The 19,781-nt window shown below is 60.3% G+C and overlaps 2 protein-coding genes across 6 annotated transcripts; one reads left to right on the forward strand and one right to left on the reverse strand.

Moving 5' to 3' along the window:
- Window positions 1-39: 39 nt before the first annotated feature.
- On the reverse strand, window positions 40-18,465 carry PSD (pleckstrin and Sec7 domain containing). Of its 5 annotated transcripts, none has more exons than XM_068548454.1 (19): window positions 18,201-18,465; window positions 15,168-15,226; window positions 13,159-13,895; window positions 12,782-12,884; window positions 11,928-12,288; window positions 10,745-11,185; window positions 9,356-9,550; window positions 9,108-9,188; window positions 8,790-8,902; window positions 8,109-8,167; window positions 7,910-7,999; window positions 5,027-5,128; window positions 4,098-4,141; window positions 2,457-2,647; window positions 2,301-2,371; window positions 2,036-2,193; window positions 1,731-1,875; window positions 1,325-1,468; window positions 40-840 (listed from the first exon to the last, which is right to left on the reverse strand). In XM_068548454.1, exons 3-19 carry the CDS (start codon window positions 13,810-13,812, stop codon window positions 610-612), a joined length of 3,183 nt encoding a protein of 1,060 aa, XP_068404555.1. In that variant the 5' UTR covers window positions 13,813-13,895; window positions 15,168-15,226; window positions 18,201-18,465; the 3' UTR covers window positions 40-609. The 5 variants fall into 5 exon arrangements, with proteins under 5 accessions (XP_068404555.1, XP_068404554.1, XP_068404556.1 ...); XM_068548453.1 differs by lacking the exon at window positions 18,201-18,465 and adding an exon at window positions 16,554-16,800; XM_068548455.1 differs by lacking the exon at window positions 15,168-15,226.
- On the forward strand, window positions 17,376-19,705 carry FBXL15 (F-box and leucine rich repeat protein 15). Its single transcript, XM_068548458.1, has 4 exons — window positions 17,376-17,693; window positions 17,867-18,020; window positions 18,373-18,878; window positions 19,376-19,705. Exons 1-4 carry the CDS (start codon window positions 17,641-17,643, stop codon window positions 19,563-19,565), a joined length of 903 nt encoding a protein of 300 aa, XP_068404559.1. The 5' UTR covers window positions 17,376-17,640; the 3' UTR covers window positions 19,566-19,705.
- The last annotated feature ends 76 nt before the right edge of the window (window positions 19,706-19,781 follow it).

Below are 19,781 nucleotides of genomic sequence, written 5' to 3' on the forward strand. Positions count from 1 at the left end.
CCTCAAGCCAGGCACTGGAGAGAGGAGGAGACCCAGCCAGCAAGTCTAGAGCAGTTTTAATGGAGGTGGAGGCTATACAAAGGGCAGGGCCCACTGAAGGAGGGAAAGCAAGGCCATGCTGCCCCCGGCCTGTGCATAGGGCCTCAGCATGGACACCCTTCCTCCACCTCTGGAAAGAGAGAGGGTGAGCCCTCACGGAAGAGGGAGGGAAAACCAGCTCAGCCCCAACTCCTGGCTTCTGTCTGAGCCAGGCCCCAGGATGGAGGGGGATTGCTGGTGTCAGGGGTGGGGTGGTCTCAGCAGAAACGTCAGGTCTCCCCCACAAAAAAAAAAGCATCAAAATTCCAGGGGCCCTGGCCCCTCCCGTCCCAGTCCCCTGTACGAAAAAGTGCAAAACATTATCACAAAAAGGGGGTCTCAGAGGGGCCCTTAGCCTAAGGCTCCTGAGGCCCGTGCCCTAGCCCTGCCCTGCCCCGGACACCGCGTCCGGCGCGGTCAGGCCCTGGACCGAGGGGCCCTCCCAGGTGGCCCGAGGCCGGCCCGGGCTCAGGCAGGGCCCTGTCATGCAGGTGCCTGGTGGGCACCACCCCCCCTACTCCCACCCGCAACTCAGGGCTTCCACCGCCCACTGCCTGCCCCTGCGCGAGACTCTGGGCCAGGACACTGAGCCCGGGGCTGGCTGGAGGTGTTGGGCTGCGAGGAGGGACTGGAGTGAGGAGGGGGGAGTCCATCCTCCGTACTCCCGGCCTGGGCCAGTGCTGCCTCTACCGCATCCAGCTCTTCACTGCCCGCCTTCAGCTTGACCCGAAGCAGCGCTGCATATGTGCCGTAGCGAGATTTCTGAGGCAGAGGAGCAGGGATGAGCCTGCTGTCCGCCGTCTGCCCAGCCCACCCCCGTCTGCAGCAGGGAGGGAACGCCAAAGGCTAGCAGATGCCACGTTCCTGCCTACCTCTGAAGCCCCAAAAGCCCCCAAGGACTGACTGTGACGTGATCCCTGGGTAGTTTGGTGACCTTCTCTGGGCTCTCTCTAGACTGTCAACTGTAACAGCTCATGTTTCTTGAGCCTTTATCAGAGTTGGCAAAACTGAGCACTTAACAGACATCATCTCCTTTCATTTCCCTAGTGGGGATGGAATGCTGTCCCTATCCCACAGAAGAGGAAACTGCGGCTCAGAGGGATTAAGCAGTCTGCCCAGGGTCACTCAGCTAGTCCCACTCTTAGAGTCCATGCCATGAATCACTAGCCTGAGCCTCCGTATGGGGACACAGAGGTCCCACTGGTGGAGCACGGAGCCACAGAGGTGCCCGGGCCGGGAGGCTCACCTCAAACTCCAGATAGGCCTCCTTCTGCCGCTGCTCCTCAGCCTCCTTGCCCCGGGCCTTCTTGCCCAGATGGGCAGCCCGGTGCTGCCGCAACTCACTTGCCATGGCCTTCAGCTTGGCCTCGTGGGTCCGCATCTGCTCCTCCTAGGGGCCGGGGGAGCATGGTCACTCTGGCAGAGACAGTGCTTTTGTGCAAGTTTTTAGAAAAGGTGCCCCATCCTTTGGATGAACAAAGCACCATGTCTGGGTTAACCAACTGTATTTCAGCCTCTGCACACCCTCCCATGGCCCATGTCCTGGTGCACTGGACATCTACATGTACCATACGCAGCAGCCTGGAGTGCAGTCGGCCTAGGCCTGCCTTACTCCGTCCCGCTGGCACCAGGTGGACAGAGCTGGGGGGTACCTGGGGGAGGCGGGTGGCAGCACTGGGCAGCAGAGGGCGGCTGAACTTCTTCTGGGAACTGACAGCAGCTGGGAAGGGGGGTGCGGAGAACATAGCAGCCACCACATTGATGCGAGTGATCCAGGACTGCATCTGCTCCAGGCTCCTGGGGAGACAGCACAGCCATCTGGGACCTGGGCCCAGGGTTCCATCCAGGGATGCCAGTCCTGGCCTGAGAAGGAAGGAGGCAATCCAGGGACAAGGGACAGGAGCAAGCTGGGAGTGGAGTTGAAGGGGTGTGGGATGGGCAGGAGGAGGGCACTCACGGGGCCTGGAAGAGGAAGACGCGCCAGTCAGCGGTGCGCAGGTAGAAGACGTGGGGCCTCTTGCTGTAGTCACTGGCACGCGTGGCCAGTGCGTGGTGGATGCTGATGGCATTCTTCAGCTCAGCCTCCGACGGGGCCTCCCCAGGCTGGTACTCCTCCTGTGGGGTGCCCATCTCGTCCTGGCTGCAGTCCCAGCCCAGCCCAACCCCCCACCACTCCCTCCCCTGAGCCAGCTCAGCCCCAACCCCTTGAGCTGGGCCCGCACCTTCTGCAGGTAGAGGATCATGCCCTTGAGGATCCCGTGGAAGTTCTTCCAGCCCCGCTTGCCCCGAGGTGCTGGGGGGAAGGAAGACAAGTCAGGGGGGGCCTGAGACAGGCCCACTCCCATCCATCCCCCAGGCCTCCCCACCTGGCCACGTACTCTTCCTGCAGTCAGGGTCTGCGTGCACCTTTCGCACCAAGGCCCCGTGCTTGTAGACTGAGGCCCCGGGCTCGGGAGTCAGGTCCAGGAAAGGGCTGGAGCCGCTGCCACTGCCCCCGCTGACTCTCTTGATGACCTTGGGGTTGGGGTCGGCCAACTCAGACAGAGAGCGTCTCAGCTCCTCCTCGTCTCTGCAGGTGTGATCACCTCAGAGGGGGCTGGCCGTGGAGCCACGACCCCCCTTTCAGTCCTGGCCTCTGCCACCCAGGAAAGCTCCTCCAGTGTCTGTGAAGAAGGGGCTGGGGGGACTGCCCCTCTCATAGGGCGTGGCTCCCCTCAGCCTGAGGCTCCTGGAGCCACATCTCCGGCCTCAGAGCGGGTTGCACCAGGGTGTAGCTGTACTTCCCCACCGAGATCAGGGGTCCTCGAGGCAGCATGTCTCTGCCCCCAGATTAGAGTTCCCAAGGGTAGGGCCACGTCTGTCCCTTCCTCCCCTCACGCGTACGCAGCCCCATCCTCTCCATTTCTGCACACACACACACACCCCTCACTCCGTTCTCCACCAGGGCAGACACATGTCTGACTCAGCTTCTCAACCACACCCAGCACCAGGCTTTACTCATAGCTTGCTGGCTAAATGGTGGCAGAAGGAACTTCCTAGTGGTCCCCTAGTACCTCCTGGTCAGCAGGCTCTGTCAGCTATCATCTAAAGAATCTGATTCTATCTTGTCACTCCCTCGTCAAAAACCTGCAGTAGCTCCCTACTGCCTCCCACCTGGAGCCTACACTACATCCTCACCAACACTGTCTCTCTCCTGCCACTCTCCATTCCAGTTAGCCTGCCTCCTCTTGGTCTCCTCACCCCACACTCGTTTCAGCCACCACACATTTGCCTCCCAAATACCAACTTCCCTCTTTCTCTCCCCAAACAATGCTTCCTCTCCGTGAAGGCTTGCCCCGAAACCAATCCTCACAGAAGCTTTCCCTGATCCCCCCTGTACCCCAGTCCTGAGCTTTGCCTCCTCTGAGGTCTTCTCTCCTGCAGACTGGGAGCTCCCAGCTAAACTGAGCAGTGACTGGACTCTCAGCAGATACCAGCAAGTAGGAGTGATCTATTGACTGTTTAGATGAGGGCTCTACCTCAGACTGGGGGACTCAAGACTAAAACTAGACCTCCTCCCTCAGACTAGACTCTTCCAAGACTTAACTCTGAGTCTGTTTCCACTGGGGCTGCCAAGAGTAGAGAATTCTGTGACACTCTGGGCTCCTTAGGACCCAGGAGGAGGCTCTCCCTCTACTGGTCGGGGCCCTACCTCCAGAGACTTCTACTTTCCCACTTGGGTGCCAAGAGACCTCCCCCAATTTGTTTCAGCACCCTCATCCCAGGCCAGCTGACAATGGCCACCCACCCCAACCCAGCTTGTCATAACAACCCAGCTAGAAACAAGACACAGAACCCCACATCCAGGCGGGCACCTCCAAAAAAGGAAGTGAGGCAGCCTCACCGCCTCTCGTGCTCTCACCCACCTCCCCGGCTCCACAGCCCCAGGATTCACTCGGCCCATCTCAGTGCTCTTGACCTCTCCAGGCAGCCCCTTCCCGACGTCCCATCCCACCCCCCTCACACGCCCCAGGACTCACATGGCCCACTGCAACTTTTCATTCTTGATGGAGCTGTACAAGGCCTGGAGAGGGAGGAACAAACCAGGGGGGTGGGGGTCAATCCTGGGGGGAGGTGCACCAATGCCAGAGCTCAGAGCCCTCCCTCCAAGTTTGGGGGAGGAGACAGAACTGGGGGTGGGGATGGGCAGTAGGGTGTAATGACTGACAGGCTCTAGAACAGGGTACTAGGACCCAGGCCCAGGTTTGCCACTTGAGCTGCATGACTTTGGACAAGTCTCCATGGGAAGAACAAACGTAGCACCACATAGTCGTTTTATTTTTTTTTGGCCACACCACGCGGCACGCAGGATCTCAGTTCCCTGACCAGGGATAGAACCCGCATCCCTGCATTGGGAGCTCTTAACCACTGGACCACCAGGGAAGTCCCAGTACCAGGTGTTTACCATAGGGCAAGCAATTAACACAGGACATCCTGGCATACGGTTGATGTACAATAAATAGCAACTGCTATTATCTTTGCTGTTGTTGTTATTGTTAAGAGTCATCCTATTCAGAACCTGGGTGGGGGAAGCACAGCCCTAGAAGGAATGGAAAAGAGCAGCCTAAGAAGCTCTCCTTTCCCCAACCATGTGTTTTGGCCTATTTCGACAGGATAAACCCACACTGGGCATATGGGGAAACTGAGGCCCAGGAACAGGACTCTCCCTGTCACCTCCCTCCTTGGCTAACAGAGAACACACTCCCATGGCTCCCAGCCCCAGTGCAAGTTAAGATCTTCCCTCAACCCAGAGAGCCCCACCAAGCCAAATGCCAGAGTGGTCCAGCCCCCTGCCCACGCACATACTTCATGTTCCTGGAGAGTGGACACTAGTCTAAAAGACAATAGTTTTATCTTCCAAACCCTGCACACTCCAAACTCCCTGTGAATTCCCGAACCAGTCACTTGCCTCTGTACAGTTGGCCTGGGGGACCTGCAGGGGCCTTGGGGTGGTCGGAGGAGAGGATGGGTTCCAGTAGTGGCACAGGGGACCCCTCTTCTTGGGAGTAGCCTGCAACATGGGTTCACACCAGTGCCTCCCACTGTGGGGGCGCTTCCACCAGCCTGTCCGTGAGTGGGTGTGTCCCCAGCACGTGCGGCTAAGCGTGTGGCGTGTGATGCCTGCGCGCCAGGAGTTGGATGCAGTGGTGACGTCGGCACCTTCTCCAAGATGGGACACAGCCCCCAGCTGCCCACACAGCACAGTCTCTGACTCTTTCACTGTCCACTGCTATACCCAACCACAAGGCTAGCCAAGCACCCCACATGGGCACACCCTGGCCGGGGGCAGGTACACCACGACCTCCACCCCACAGCACATACTCAGCCCTCCCAGCACCACCCCGACCAAACTCAGCAAGGCGCAGACCCTAAGCCCTCACACTCCAACTCTCGGGCCAAGACGTGAAGTGGACACCGAAAGCCAACCTGCGGTCCTTGTCTCCAGCCCTGCAGTTCATCCCCTGCCCCTCTCGGCACTTCCTTTGGCCCACAACGTCTTCCTTCGAAAATTCCTAAACCCCACAGGTGAGCTCCGTCTCATGCTCTCATCTAGAAGGCCCAAAGACCCTTTGGTCTGCGATCCCCAACTTGATCCGAGGGTCTCTGCCCTACCCCCAACCCATGCCCACCCCTGGCTACCCGTGGGCTCTGTCCGTGTCGGGCTCCCCACTCAGCTTGCGATGCCTTCGGCGCCCCCCTCAAGCCGCCCCCTCAGTCGCGTGCCGCCCTCAGCAACCCCCTCGGTCGCCCCCCAGCCTGGCGAGGGCCGCGGCCCCACCGCCCTCACCGCCTTTTTCTTCTTGCGGCTCTGCAGGCGGCTGACCACCAGGTCGGTGTAGAGCACGGGCTTGAGACTGCGCGAGCGCTGCGGCCAGCCGTAGCACAGGGTCTCCGCGCCGCGGTGGGTGCGCCCGTAGCGCACGGAGCACAGCGAGCGAGAGCGCAGCCGCCCGGCGCTGCTGTGGATGCTGTTGACACCGATCATGCTGGCCCGGCCGGCGCGCCGCGGCCCCCAGCCATGCCCCCGTCCGGCCTCGGCCGCGGACGGCCCGGACGGCCCGCGGACGGCTCCCCCGACAGCCGGCGCGAGCGGCCCGGCCCGGCCCGGCCCGAGCCCGGCCCGGCTCGGCTCCCACCGACGCACGGAGCGCGCGGCGGCGGCGGCGGCGGCGGCGGCGGCGGCGGCGGCGGCGGCGCGGTCTGCTCTGCAGCTCGGCGAGAGCGGGAGGGGGGCGCCGACGGAGAGGGGAGGGCGAGGGCGAGGGGCGGGGACGGCGCAAAATGGAGGCGTCCGACCGAGAGGAGGGCCCGCCGCGCGCCGTCACGGGGGAGGCGCCTGGGAGGGCCGGTGGGGGGGTGGGGCGCGGTGGCCTGCTCTAGGGGTGCTGGGAGGTGAGGTGGGCTGTCCCTGTAGGGTCTGGAGCGCTCTCCTGGCTCGTCAGGGTGCGGTGGTGAGGAGAAAGGTCGGAACGCCTCCTGGCGGCCCTTTTTTACAGAGCCAGGAGGGGCCACGAGGCTAGACAGCGGCGCGGGATGGAGACAGCCGTGGAATTACCCAACTCACCGACCCGCAGATACTTCAAATGCCCGAGTATATAATCACCTTCAAACACCCCACTTTACATACACCCCCAACTAACCAGATGCACCAATTCACATTCACCTCAACTCACAGACACTACAAATTCAGAGGTACACCTCAAATTTTAGTCATTAACTCACAGACATACACCCCCTACTCATGGACACCTGTCATAAACCAGATAGTCAATTCGTAGATATACACCCCAACACACACAAACACCCAACCTACACCCCAACTCAGACACACTCTAAATCATAAGCCCTAAAGCACAAACACACTCCAAGTCAGACAAACCCCTATGATTCACAGACCCTAAATCACATATACAAGTCAGCATACACCCCAACTCACTGACGCCCCCCAACTCACAGTGGATGGCCCCACTCAAGATACGTTCCCAAACTCAGAAGCTCAACACACCCCACGTTCACAAACACGCCCCAGGACACTCCTGTGCTGTCACACGTATGCGGTGGCCAGGAGACCCCTTTGACAACTCTGGGGGTTTCAAGGGAGTGCAGGCCTTCTCGGATAAAACACCACCCAATCTGGAAGAGGAGTGAAGCCACGGACCAGGCCACCCCCCTCCTCCTCCCATCCTACCCGCTCCATTGTAGCTAACCCCTCAGGACCTGGCGCCTGGGCGCGGGGCCTGCCCACTAAGGAGCCAGAAGCGCAGTGTGTAGTCCCAGCTTGGTGCTAACTGGCTTCAGGACCCCGGAAAGCCTTTGTCCCTCTCAGGGCCCCCATCTCCGTGTCCCTCCAGCGCAGCGGTACCAGAGAGGCCTTTGTGGCTGTACACCGTGGGGCGGGGGCTGGGCGCGGGGAGGGAAGTGGTGTACCTGTGCGCCCCCCCGCGCTTGCAGAGACCCCACCCTCACCCCTTTCCTCAGTGAACACTGAAGGAGGGGCGCTAATGAAGCCAAAATACGGGGTCCAGGGCCTGCTGGTCACGTGTTTTCGAGAACTGTTTCCCCCCCCTCCCCCGCTGCGCGCTGGGACTGCGAGTGCGCATGTGCCGGGAAAGCCAGTCTTGTGGGGGCTGGGGGAGGGGGCGGTCCCCAGGCTGAGTCACTAGAGCCCAGGCTTCCACAGCGGGAACTAGGTGGTGGCAGGCCCCTCCCCTCCCCTCCCCTCCCTCGGAGGCCTGCTGACAGGTCCCCTGTCCCTCCCCTCCAGCGACCTCTGCCCCGCCCCACCCCCCACCTTGAGCAGCTCTCTGGGGAAGTCGCCGCCTTCGTTGAGGCCCTCCAGGTTACCAATGAAGTCTCCGCAGGTCATGCGCTTCCCGATGTTCTAATGGAGGGCACAGAGGCCTCTGAGCTTGGGGAGTCCTTCGCCTCCCAGGCCTTGAAGTCTCTGGACGGGGTGTTCCGGGCTCCCTCCCGCCAGCCCCCCTACTCACGTGGCCATGGAGATCCGTATTGAGTAGCATGAGGGCGCAGGTCAGCGTGTGCGCACCGTCTAGGAGAGAATTGACATTCAGCCTTGGCCACCTCGTAGGGACTCTTCCACATCTATCTTCCTCAATCTTCCAGTTCATCCCCTGCCCCCTTTCAGGACCCCGTTTGGCTCACAACCACACTTTTGTAAGTCCTGGACAAACCCCTCCGGAGCAAAGACCTCTCTCTTCCAGTAAAACCCTCAGATGGGACCTCTCCCTCTTCTTAGGTCACCCTCCCTAGCTCCCTAAGGTTCTGAGGGCAGCCCACTGCTTGCCCCCAACACCAACATGCCTCTGTGTCTATGCAAGCCATTGGGCCCCACACAGTTATGCAGACCAAATAGAATCCCTACTCAGGCCAAGCACTGTCTTGCACATGTATGCAAACAACGGCATGCAAACACACCTGCCCTGTGCCTCTTCACAACACACACTAGACCCTACCTAGCGCTATACCTGCCCACATGCACAGTTCCACATCTGTGCAGCTGTGCCAGTTCTGTCTCCATACATGCATGCTTGCATGCCTGCAAGCTCGTGCATTCGGGTACTTCTGCACACACACTCATGCTGCTTTACACAGATGCAGTGCCCATCTGCCTCAGTGACCAGCCAGGAATGCCCTGACCCCGGCCTCCTCACCCTCTGAGGACAGGGCTCCAGGATTGCACTGGAAGTATCTCTGGGAGAAGTGGGCCAGCACGCGCTCCCGTTCCTGGGTCTCACCCATTAAGGCCAGCTCCTTCAGAAACACCCTGGGGAGGGGGGAAGAGGGGACATGTCACCTCTACCCGAGGTCCCCTTACCAGGCAGCCCTGGCTCTTGGCCACGTCCAGTCAGCTTGGGAAGGGTGACTTCATGGCAGTTTAGGGGAGGCACGGGGCTCAGAGGAGGCATAACTGAGGCCCTGCACACCAGGCCTGGAGAGTAGGGGCTGCCCTCAAAGGGCTGGACACCCACCTGAGAGCTTGGTCCAGAGTCATGCCCGTGAAGACAAAGAACTTCAGGTACTCGCCAGCCACAAGTTTGCTGAAGTCATTGCTGTGGGCAGGGCAGAGAGACAGGTGGGGTCTCAAGGGGAAGTGTCAAGGGGCCAGGTGGGGTTTACCTAGAGACCTGGGGGGTATTAGATACAGGGGATGTGGAGGTGCTGCCCGCAGGATGCATCCCTTCTCCCCCCATTCTCAATCCCAGCCCAGTGCCTTTACTTCTTGCCCAGATGCCGGGCCACATCCGCCTTCCTGAAGCCATCTAGTCGGTACAGCCTCTTAGCTAGGCGCTGCGCAGCCTCCAGGTCTGCTTTCTGCCCATTGGACAAGGTGTCTGTGCTTCCCAGGGCCAGCCGCTCTGTGCTGTCCAGCTCTGAGTCCGAATCGGACACGAGCTGGCTCAGGGGTGGTTCACTGCCAGGGTAGAACACCAGCTCAGAGGTGGGGCAAGCCCTCGGGGGCCATCCAGATCCCTCCTCTGCCTCCAGACCCAGTAGACAGAGAAGGGAAGATTGGGACATGGGGAAGGCATTTTTCTTTTCTCCAGAGAAGGAGATTCCTTCCATCAGCCTACTCCATCATTACCACCTCTCTGTGGAAGTCCTGCCTCAAATCTAACCCACATCCATGTTGCTGCTGTGGGAGTTCTGGCTGCTTTCCCCAAAGCTCCCTAAGTTTGCTATTAGACATAGATTCCCCATTCCCACACTGGACCTACTCAGGACAGAGTCCTCTGTGTCTGAGACTATGGGCAAAGATAGGATAGATGGACTGCTAGGGAGGAACAGTGGAGGGTCAGACAAAGATGTGAGGGCAGCAGGGACACTTTCCTGCTCCTATGTCTTTCCTCTTCCCGCTTTTTAGGGAGAGGAGCCTCCTCCTTGGTCCTTCTCTTACACCCTCAAAGAAGCAGGCTCTGGGGTAGAGGGTATTGGGGGTCAGAGTGAATCCCTCATCCCCTGTTTCCCCCTGCCTTCCCTTCCCACCCTGGCTGCTCTACTCACAAAGCCACCTGTCACCCCTGAGACAGAGGCCGGAAACTCCTAGTTGCTAGGCAACCCTGTCTCCCTGGCCACCCCCTCCTGTTGCCATGGCTTCAGTGACTGCGAGGGTAGCTGGCAGAGGGGAGAGCAGAAAGGTTAGACTGGTGAAAGGACTTCCTGGAGAAGGGTGAGAGACTCTAGATTGGAGTGGGGAGGTGACATGGGAGGGAAGCAAAAGGAGAAGCTGGTGGCTGCATCTTTGGGAGAAACCTCCAGGCTGGCTGAGGGTAAGATCAGAAGAAATTCTAAGCAGGTTAGAGGCTCTGTCTGGGGAGGGAAGGACCCTTCTAGAGAAAAAGGAGGGTGTCCTCTAGGGACCCTTCAATCCTAAACCATGGTTTCGCAAGTCACTGGATCTGAGACCAAGGGGGCAGGCTGTGAGGGGCTCCCACTCACAGCCAAAGGAAGTAGTCCTCCAAATGAGAAAACACATCTGTATCCCCTAACCACCCCTATCAGGGGTCAGGAATATAAACTACATCTTCACACTCAGGCTCTGTCCCTTGGAGCAACTGTTCCTGGGGCCCTGGGGCCTCAAGTCTGAGGACACAAAGGAATCACTCACCTGCCCAGGGGAGCTGCCCCCAGCCCATAGCTGTCTTCTGAGCGGCAGGGACTAGGGGGCTCCCTCCTTGGGGCCTGCTTGGCTCCAGCCTCTGCCTCCTCTTCCTCCCCTCTCTGTGTCCAAGGCCCATCAGCAGCAGAGCTGGTACCAGAATCCGGTTCAAGAGGGGCAAGTGGGGCAGGAGCAGGTGGGTCAGGCCTGGGGGCAGGGGGCTGGGGAGGCAGCTCAAAGGTGAAGAAGGGGCTCTGGGTTGGGCCAGGTGAGGCCAGGGCCTCCAGCGAGGCGAGGCTGGTGTAGGAGGTGCCCTTGGCCCGGTGTGACTCCAAGATGGCTTCAAACACACAACTGAAAGAGTCGGGCCCATCAGCCAAGGGGCTGGTCCCAGGTAGAAAGGGCAGAGGCGACTTGAGAGGCCCGGAGTGAGGCATTCGGGTGCCTGGCCTGCAGGGGCAGGGAGGAGAATCTCTGATCAGGGGCCTACAGGACAGCTCTCAGGTAGCATTTCATTGAACTTTCATACCGACTCTGTGAAGGGGATTATCATCCCCTTTTCACAGGCTCCCAGCCCCCGAAAAGAGCAACCCGGGTAGGGGGTCCCCACCACAGGTTTGCCAAGCTATTCAGTGCCCCTGGAACACCCCAGCCCTACCCATACCCAACACCCAATGCCCTTCCTCTCTCACTCCCTGTTAATCTCCCTTTCTCCTCCTTCTCCCTGATCCTCTCCCCTTCTGCCATTCCATTTCTATTTCTGGCAACATCTTAGGAAGAGAAGATGAGGCTCCAGGCTGCAATGGGGTGTGAGACAGAGAGGAAGGCCCCTACACTCCACGTTCTCCTGCCGGGATTCAGGATCTAGCCTGATGCTCCCGTGCCCCCAGGCTTGATTCTGACCTCGGCCTGTCACTCTGCCCCCTGGCCCTCATTAGAACCCCTTTCCTCCTCTATCCTGGCTGCCCCTACCCTCCTGGGCTCTTGCTGATGGTCCCCACACCCCCGGTTCCCTGCCAGGCCTCAGGCCTCTGTCCGGAATCCCGTGTGCTACACCGCCCTGTCAGCACACCGCTTTGTCCTGACATTCCCAGCCCCACCCTTGTCTCTATTCCCATCCCTTTGAGCCCAGCTCTGGCTCTGGGCCAGTGGGAAGCAGCAAGCCACTTTCCTCTCCCACTCCCCCACTCACCGGGCCCCTTCTGAGGCCTCAAACACCTCGTCGTCCACATCCTCTTCCCCACCTGCCTCATCCTCGTCCTCATTGCCACTGCCCAGGCTGGAACGAGGGCCAAGGCATGGGCCGGGACGTGGGGCAGGTGGGCGGGCAGTGCCAGGCGGGCCCTCAGAGCTGGGCTGACTCTCGATGGCCGAGTCAGCCTCTTCCCGCTCAGCCAGCACCTCATCGATGTCGGTCTCGCGGTAGCACCTCAGGGGCACTGTGTCCAGGTCCGTCTCGGAGTACTTGGCTGCTCGCCCCACAGCCACCCCAGAGCCCTGCCCTGAGCCCGCCCCAGGTGGAGATGGGGGGGTCTGCTCTGGGGGCTTAGCACCTGCAGTGTGCACAGGCATCCCGGTCAGGAGGTTATTCAGGTCAGCTCCCTGTCCTGATTCTGTTCTCAGAAGGAACTCTCCCCCACTGCCTCAAACTGGCAGGAAGTTCTTTCACTGTCTAGCCGCCATTCCTCCTGCTACAAACTCGGCTTGTTCCTGGTGCCAGTGGAGCTCATTTCAAATCAAGTTCTTATCAAACAGCTTTGAGGGGCCTGAGGGAGACCAGCCTCTTTTCTACTCCAAGGAATGACCCTTGACATCCTGCCATCCCCTCCCTCCACTACCCAGCTTCCTCCAAGCGTCCAACCTAGCTGCCATCCCCCCAACCCCCTATCATAACACAGATGGAAAGACTGAGGCCTAGAGAGGCATTAGCTGACTCAGAAGCCTAGGAAAGAATAGGGGGAGGTTTAAAGGAAGGCTCCCTAGCACGCCATGGCTGCTGTGGAAAAGGCCCTGTCCTGTTCCCCTTGCCTCAGTCCCAGGCCTTACCTGAGCTGGGGGGGTCCAAAGAGCCATAGAAGAATTCCCATTTGGCTCGAGCGATTCTCTGGGCATGAGAGGAGACTCCTCTGGGTGAGGACCAGGTGTCCCCCTAAGCCAAGGAGGGAGACATAGACACAGGCACCCAGAGATAAAGCCAGACACACAAAGACACAAGAACATGGGACAGAAACACAGAAAGAAAAACATACAGGGACAGAGGTGCAGAGACATAAGGACAAAGAGCAAGGGCAAGAAAGAGGCAGATTTAGCACAGATTGAAGGATTCAGAGTGAACAGCTGATAGGCCCAAGACCACCAAGGAGACAAGCCTTGGCCTTTGCTGGGTCTCTGGGGTTCCAGGGAGCCCAAGGGAGATCACATACCTGGTTAAGGAGTCCAGTGTCAGCAGGTCCTCGGAATAATGTGGCCAGGTGCTCAGAGGGTCCCCCCAGCCCATTGGGGAGAGAGGAGTAAAGACCGTCTGCTCCAACCTGAGGTTGAGCTGGTGGCCCGTGTAAAAGGCCCTGGCTGCCAGGCAGAGCTGAGCCTCCTCCAGCTGGGAGTGGGTCTGATGTGGATGCTTCTAGCCGCAACTTTCGGTTGGAGCCAGGCCCAAGGGCTGGGGTGGGACTGGGAGGAGAGACCCCACCCAGGTCCCAGCTCCGACTCAAGCCTCCGGGAGCAGGTAGCCCATTCAGTGGCCTCACGCTGGCCTTCTCCACAAAGCGGAATATGACCACAGAGCTCCGGGCCCCTGGTGGGGGCTGCCCAGTGGGTGAAGAGGGTGCCCAGGGTGAGGGAGCAACATGGGGTGAAGGGGGGCCACGCAGGGGTGTACAGGGTGCTGTCACACGTCCAAGTTCCCGGCCTCGGGGACCTGGACCTGCCACCCGCCGTAGTAGGGAGCCTGTGCTGCCATACATGCTGGCCGGGGGGCTCTGGGGCACCGGGCCTTCGGGGAGCCAGCGGCGTGGGCATCGTGGCGGGGAGATGGCACAGTCGCCTTCCGAGCAGAAGCGCATGGCACCCTGGGCCATGCTGGGGCCGGGGGTCAGGCTGGGGGGGCAGGGATGGCCAGGCCAGGTGGGGAGTGAGGGGGCAGCATGCTCTTCAGACAGGCCTGCAAGAGAGGAAGGGGAGGAGGGGGTGAACTGCCGGGGAGTCAGGTGGACAGGAGAGCAGAGACAGGGAAGGGAAAGCTGGCTGGGGTCACTGAGCACCAGGGGTCTAGCCCACGCCGGGAATATGGCATCACTGATCCCACCCCTGGGGGTGGTGATCAGTCTTCCTGCTGGGGCTACTTCCATGGAGGCCTGAGGAGAAAAGAATTGTACCCCCAATGGGCCCCTGGCTCCTCTCCTTTCTGCCTGGGGGCTCTAAGCATCACCCTGGGAGGAGAGAGGAAGGTATTTCAGAAGTTGAGTGAGCCCAGAGTTCCTGTGGCATTTTGGAACTACTTCTGGTGGGGGAGGGGGAAGATTGCTACCCCACCCTCAGGACCAGAAGTATCAGCCAGCCATCATCATCGTCCAGCCATGGACCTTCCACAGTCTCTCTATAGAAGCCCCTCACTCAGGGGGAGAGAACTCAGGCCTCCTGGAAGGAGAGGGAGGAAGAATGGGGGTGGTATATAGGGACATGAGGGGCTGAGAGGCATAGGTGAAAGGGAAGAGAAAGGCCTGAACAGAGGCTCCTCCTCTACTACATACACGCTGAGTGGGAAAGGGACATTCTTGTTCTCCATACAGGTACACATACTCATGCACACACACACGTAAGGACAAATAATATCGGTACACAGCTAACACATTCATAGACAACACCCTTCAGCACACTCAGACACAGGCACACACACACATTTCTCAAAGACACACCCTCATACACTCTCACAGTCATAACAAATATGTGTGTAATGGAAAGGCACATGCTTGTTTTACACACACACTGCAATCAAACAGGAACACACAAAGAGATACCCAAATATACACACAGGCCCTCATTCTCCAAGGCACATAGAGACACAGGCATATCAGACACTCACAGACACTTACTGGTCACAGTCACACACAGATACAGATGCATCCTCACACACATCCGTAAACAGGGGCATACACCCTCTCCTCCAACCCCCACCAGTCACTGGTCTCTGGGGTGGGGGGCAGGGTGAAGGCTGAACCAGACCCTCTCCCCATCTCTCCCCCCACCCCCCAGGCGTATGACAGATCTTGTCCAGCCCAGGAAGGACCATAAAGGGGTAAAAGGGCCCCTGGTGGCAATGCAGGGTAGGGGCAAGGGTCAGGAGCAGCAACCCTGCCAGGCAGGTTTCTGAAGCTCAATCGGGGCCCAGCGCACCCCCAGTGCAGCCCTGGACTCGAGCCGCCTCAGTACTCACCGCTGCTCGCCTGGAGCTGGGGCCGAGGAGAGGCAGGGGAGAGGCTGGGCCCAGCTCAGCTGTGAAGGCAGAGCGACTCCCGCTTGCTCCTGCTTGCTCCAGGCCCGCCCGCCTCTCAGTCCCTCCTTCCCCCCTACGCGCGGCTCAGAGCTAATCCCCCCCCACCCCGCCCTCTCTCGGGGCCCTGAGTCCCGGAGGCTGGCCCCCCTTCTCGACGCTAGGTCCCCGCTGGGCAATCCCGCCAACCTGAGACCCGCCCCTGAGGAGGGGGAGGACGTATGGAACCTCTGGTCTGTTCTTCAGACCCTCACATGACCCACCCCAATCGTGTCCTCGTCCCTCTCGTCCACCACCCCGAGCGGCACGCAGGACCCAGCTGCACACGCGTGTCCCGCTCCAGACCCCACGCGTGTCCCTAGGAGGTTGCCACATGACCTGTTACATGCCACATGCGCTCCCGCCCCCACGAGCACGCGGCCGCGCCAGCACACAGTACGGGTGTAGACTGGACCCGCCCCCTAAATCCAGGAGACCATCAATTTATGGGAGAAAGATCTAGCGAGCACTGCCTCAAACCCTCCGGATGTTCTGAGACTAGGACTCAGGAGACACAACCATGACCACTCGCCCAGGATGCAGCAGGAGGGATGTTACTCAGACTTCAAAAAGAACTTCCTTGCTGCCTGAGTTAGGCATCCTGCCCGTCTGGTAAGAGGTTAGACGGAATGACGCCTGGACTAGAGGAAGTGGGAGACAGGCAACCCTTGTGCCCTTGGCCAAGGTAGAAGCGGGCCCGGCTATTTTAAGAAAGCACCGCTAGAGTTACTATGGCAACTGCTCTCCTTGGGAACTCCAGGGCAGGCAAGTGGTGACCTCGGAAGGAAGAATGGGTCTGTTCGAGTGGTCAGGGGGCGCAAGAACGTGCGAGGCGGGGGTGCGCGGGGCTCACCGCGGGGAGGGGCTGCGCGGGCTCGGCGTGGTGCTGAAGGGGACAGCGCCAGATTTGTCGCACTGCGCAGGCGCAGAAGCGGGAACAACGCTGGGAGGGGGAGGAGGCGCGCGGCCCGAGGTGGTGCGCGCCCACTTGACTCTATCTTAGCACAGATCTGTCCTCCCAGCTACCCTTCCCCAAGCAGGCGGAGGAAAAGGGAGCAAGTCCCTCACCCAAACTGACCCTCCTTGGTCCTTCCCCGCTGCTGTTTACTCCCTTCTCGCAGCATGGGAGTGGGGGTGGGCTGGGGGAGGGTGGAGGAGTGTGAAAGGGATTCGGGGAAAACCAGGATGCCTGAGTTCTTTATCCCGACTCGTTTGACCCCGGACAAGGTGCTGCCTCTCCAGGGCCTCGGTTTCAACTTCAAAGTGGAGTGACGGAACAGACGTACCCACCTTGCAGAGGTGCCGAAGCCCTGATACTGGATGGGAAGCATTTTTCGTTATGAAGAGGCAGGTGAAACGGTTGCACGACGGGAGAGTGTAACCCTGTTGGGGCGGGGGGTGGGGTGGGTGGGTGGGAGCTATCTGGGACAGCAGTAGCCCTCGGCCTCCTTCACATCCTCCCCGCCAATGCATGATGGGGAAAGCACTGCTCCAGAGGTTCCCTGGAGCGGACTCTGAACTAGGATCTGGGGATGCAGTGAGAGGGTAACCCAGAGTCTGAGCCCAGAGCTCTGGGGGGAGGGGGGGGTTACTGCCCCAGGGCGGGCCCAGCCCCAGCCCCCACAACTAAACCCCCAGGCCAACCGAGAAGCAGTATTCCTAGAGGGCTGACCTGAACACTTATTCTTCTCAGGACTCTAGACCTCCTGGGTAAAGGAAAGGGACCCAGTTGGAGATACAGTCCTTCTTCTCGACCCTACATTTCTCCCCCCAAGGTGTAAACCCGTTACAAATCTTCCGGGAGTGGAAGGGGTTGGATAGCTCTGTACTTCACAATTAACCAGGGATGGGAGGTTTGGGCAAGTTTGCTTGATGAAGGAAGAAAAATTCTAGCTCTCCCCATTCAATTCATTCAGCAATTCTTGGGCATCTACTACGTGCCAGGCAATAAGAGCCTGGACAGTTTTTCCCCATTTTTCAAACTCGCTAAACGCGATCAGAGGGCAGAGAAAATAGGCCCAGAACCATAACAGTCCTCGCTCCGCCCCTTATACGTTTGGCTTTGCCTGCTCCTCCCATCACTTCACTTTGAGGCGGCCACTGGCCCAAAACGAAAAAAGCCAGTCTCTGCTGCACCATCGCATTCTTCAGCCTCGGGTCTCAAGCCCTGTAGCGGAGAAGGCGAGGTCTAACTTTACACCACCGGCCTGTTCCGCCTTCAGTTTCGAGATCCATCCGGAACACTTTCAGACAGGATCCTCAGTGAGCCGGCACTCGATTGAATCGGTCTGTCTCTACAGCCAAAGTAGGCGGGTTCGCTGCGGCCGCTCCAGGCCAAAGCGAGAAGACCTTACTGCGCACGCGCAATAGACAGCCGATGGAGCCACCGATGGAGCAGTCCGGAGGGGAGCAAGAGCCCGGAGCCGTCAGGTACCGAGCACCGGAGGGGCCGAGAGAGGGAAAAAAGGCCTGGGGGAGGGGAGCTGAACCAGGGCCGGGTCTGGGGGTCGCTTTTAGGAACCGGGGCTCAGGAGCATAACGGAGGCGGACTCGCAGGTAACAGCAACCCGGGGACGCCGCCGCCAACGCCCCTTTGCCCGCAGGCTCCTGGACCTGCCCTGGGAAGACGTGCTGCTCCCACACGTCCTGAGCCGTGTGCCGCTGCGCCAGCTGCTCCGGCTGCAGCGCGTCAGTAGGGCCTTCCGGGCTCTAGTGCAGCTGCACCTGGCTGGGCTGCGCCGCTTCGACGCCGCTCAGGTAAGCCTGGGGCCGGACCCCGCCCCCTTCTGGATACTGCCCCCGCCCCGGCTCCAGCCCCGCCCCCAACCCCCAGTCCCCAGACCTGAACCTCCAGCCCCCAGCCCCGCTGTCTACCCTTCGAGATCCCCCTTGGGCCTCTAGGAATGACCTGGAAGCGATCCACCCAGTGAGACGTACTCTCAAAGGGCGAGTACCGGGAATCAGCTCAGAGGGCGCGTAGGGTCTCTCCTGGGAGGGCAGGTGGCAAGCCCCCAGGGCGACCTGCTGCCAGGAAAGAACTCCTCAGGGACGGGTAGGCAGCGTCCGCCCCCGGAACCAGCTGAGAGTCGAGGTGCTTCCCCGCCCGTAGGTGGGTCCGCAGATCCCGCAGGCCGCATTGGCCTGGCTGCTGCGGGACGCCGAGGGGCTGCAGGAGCTGGCGCTGGCGCCGTGTCACGAATGGCTGTCGGACGAGGATCTGGTGCCGGTGCTGGCGCGGAATCCCCAGCTGCGGAGTGTGGCGCTGGCCGGCTGCGGGCAACTGAGCCGCCGCGCGCTGGGGGCGCTGGCCGAGGGCTGCCCCCGCCTGCAGCGCCTTTCGCTCGCGCACTGTGACTGGGTAGATGGGCTGGCGCTGCGCGGCCTCGCTGACCGCTGTCCGGCCCTTGAAGAGCTGGACCTCACCGCCTGCCGACAGCTCAAGGATGAAGCCATCGTGTATCTGGCGCAGAGGCGCGGCGCAGGCCTTCGCAGCCTCTCGCTGGCTGTCAACGCCAATGTGGGGGACGTCGCCGTCCAGGAGTTGGCTCGCAACTGCCCGGAACTCCAGCACCTCGACCTAACCGGCTGCCTCCGGGTCGGAAGCGACGGTGTCAGGTGCCTGGGCCTGGGGTCGGTGGGATGGGAGGAGGGCAAGCACTTAGCCTCTGGGGGTCGGGGCGGGCTGTAGTTGTCGAAAGGTAGAACTGGGGTTTCTGGATCTTCCTGCTACCACGGCACCCCCATTCTGAACAGGAAGGGCCTCTAGGAATGCCTAGGCCAGAGAGCCCACAGTTTAAAAACTTTTTTGAACCAGTGTTTACACATTGGGAGATTTCACATACAAAGTACAAAAGTCAGATTTCTGGCTGTTCTTCAACAAGGGGAAAACCTTGCAATCCTGGGCACAGCTGAGAAGCAGGTTCCCTGTTTCAGCGACAGGAAGTCTCCGGTTCACTGGAGGCATTAAGTGTATGACCCCAAATCGGGTCTCCTCCCTCCTGTACGGAGGGAAGAAGTATGCCCCGAACTGGAGGGAGACAGGGGCTTTGCTGGCTCCCCCACCGTGGGTGTAGCGGCTTCACGCCCCTCGCCTCACCCGGCTCCTCCCCCAGGACGCTGGCCGAGTACTGCCCCGCGCTGCGCTCGCTGCGGGTGCGGCACTGCCACCATGTGGCCGAGCCCAGCCTAAGCCGTTTGCGGAAGCGCGGCGTGGACATCGATGTGGAGCCTCCGCTGCATCAGGCCCTGGTGCTGCTACAGGACATGGCAGGCTTTGCACCCTTTGTCAACCTGCAGGTCTGACCCGCCTGCCGATGGGCACAGCTGGACTGTGTGGCGGGGCCTCACTGTGAACCGTAGGGAAACTGAACTGTGGGGGCCTCGGGTGAGAGGCCAGTGCCCTGCCCTACCTTGGAGCTTCAAATAAAGAGCTTTTTACTCCTTCTTGCCTGGCGCTGCCGCCCTGTTGGAGATAGGGGATGTGAGGCTGGGAGAGACAGACACAGTACTCCAGCACCC

Source organism: Eschrichtius robustus, chromosome 7, assembly GCF_028021215.1.
Source record: "Eschrichtius robustus isolate mEscRob2 chromosome 7, mEscRob2.pri, whole genome shotgun sequence".
In the NCBI taxonomy this organism is placed as follows: Eukaryota; Metazoa; Chordata; class Mammalia; order Artiodactyla; family Eschrichtiidae; genus Eschrichtius; species Eschrichtius robustus.

Excerpts from the sequence above, each read along its gene's own strand:
- FBXL15 (XM_068548458.1), top strand. The coding sequence starts at position 17,641 with ATGGAGCCACCGATGGAGCAGTCCGGAGGGGAGCAAGAGCCCGGAGCC. Across the intron at positions 17,694-17,866 it reads CAAGAGCCCGGAGCCGTCAG|GCTCCTGGACCTGCCCTGGG; the intron begins GTACCGAGCACC and ends CTTTGCCCGCAG. Across the intron at positions 18,021-18,372 it reads GCCGCTTCGACGCCGCTCAG|GTGGGTCCGCAGATCCCGCA; the intron begins GTAAGCCTGGGG and ends CCCCGCCCGTAG.
- PSD (XM_068548455.1), bottom strand. The coding sequence starts at position 13,812 with ATGGCCCAGGGTGCCATGCGCTTCTGCTCGGAAGGCGACTGTGCCATC. Across the intron at positions 8,903-9,107 it reads ACTCTGGACCAAGCTCTCAG|GGTGTTTCTGAAGGAGCTGG; the intron begins GTGGGTGTCCAG and ends CCCCCTCCCCAG. Across the intron at positions 1,469-1,730 it reads CTGCCACCCGCCTCCCCCAG|GAGGAGCAGATGCGGACCCA; the intron begins GTACCCCCCAGC and ends CCCGGCCCCTAG.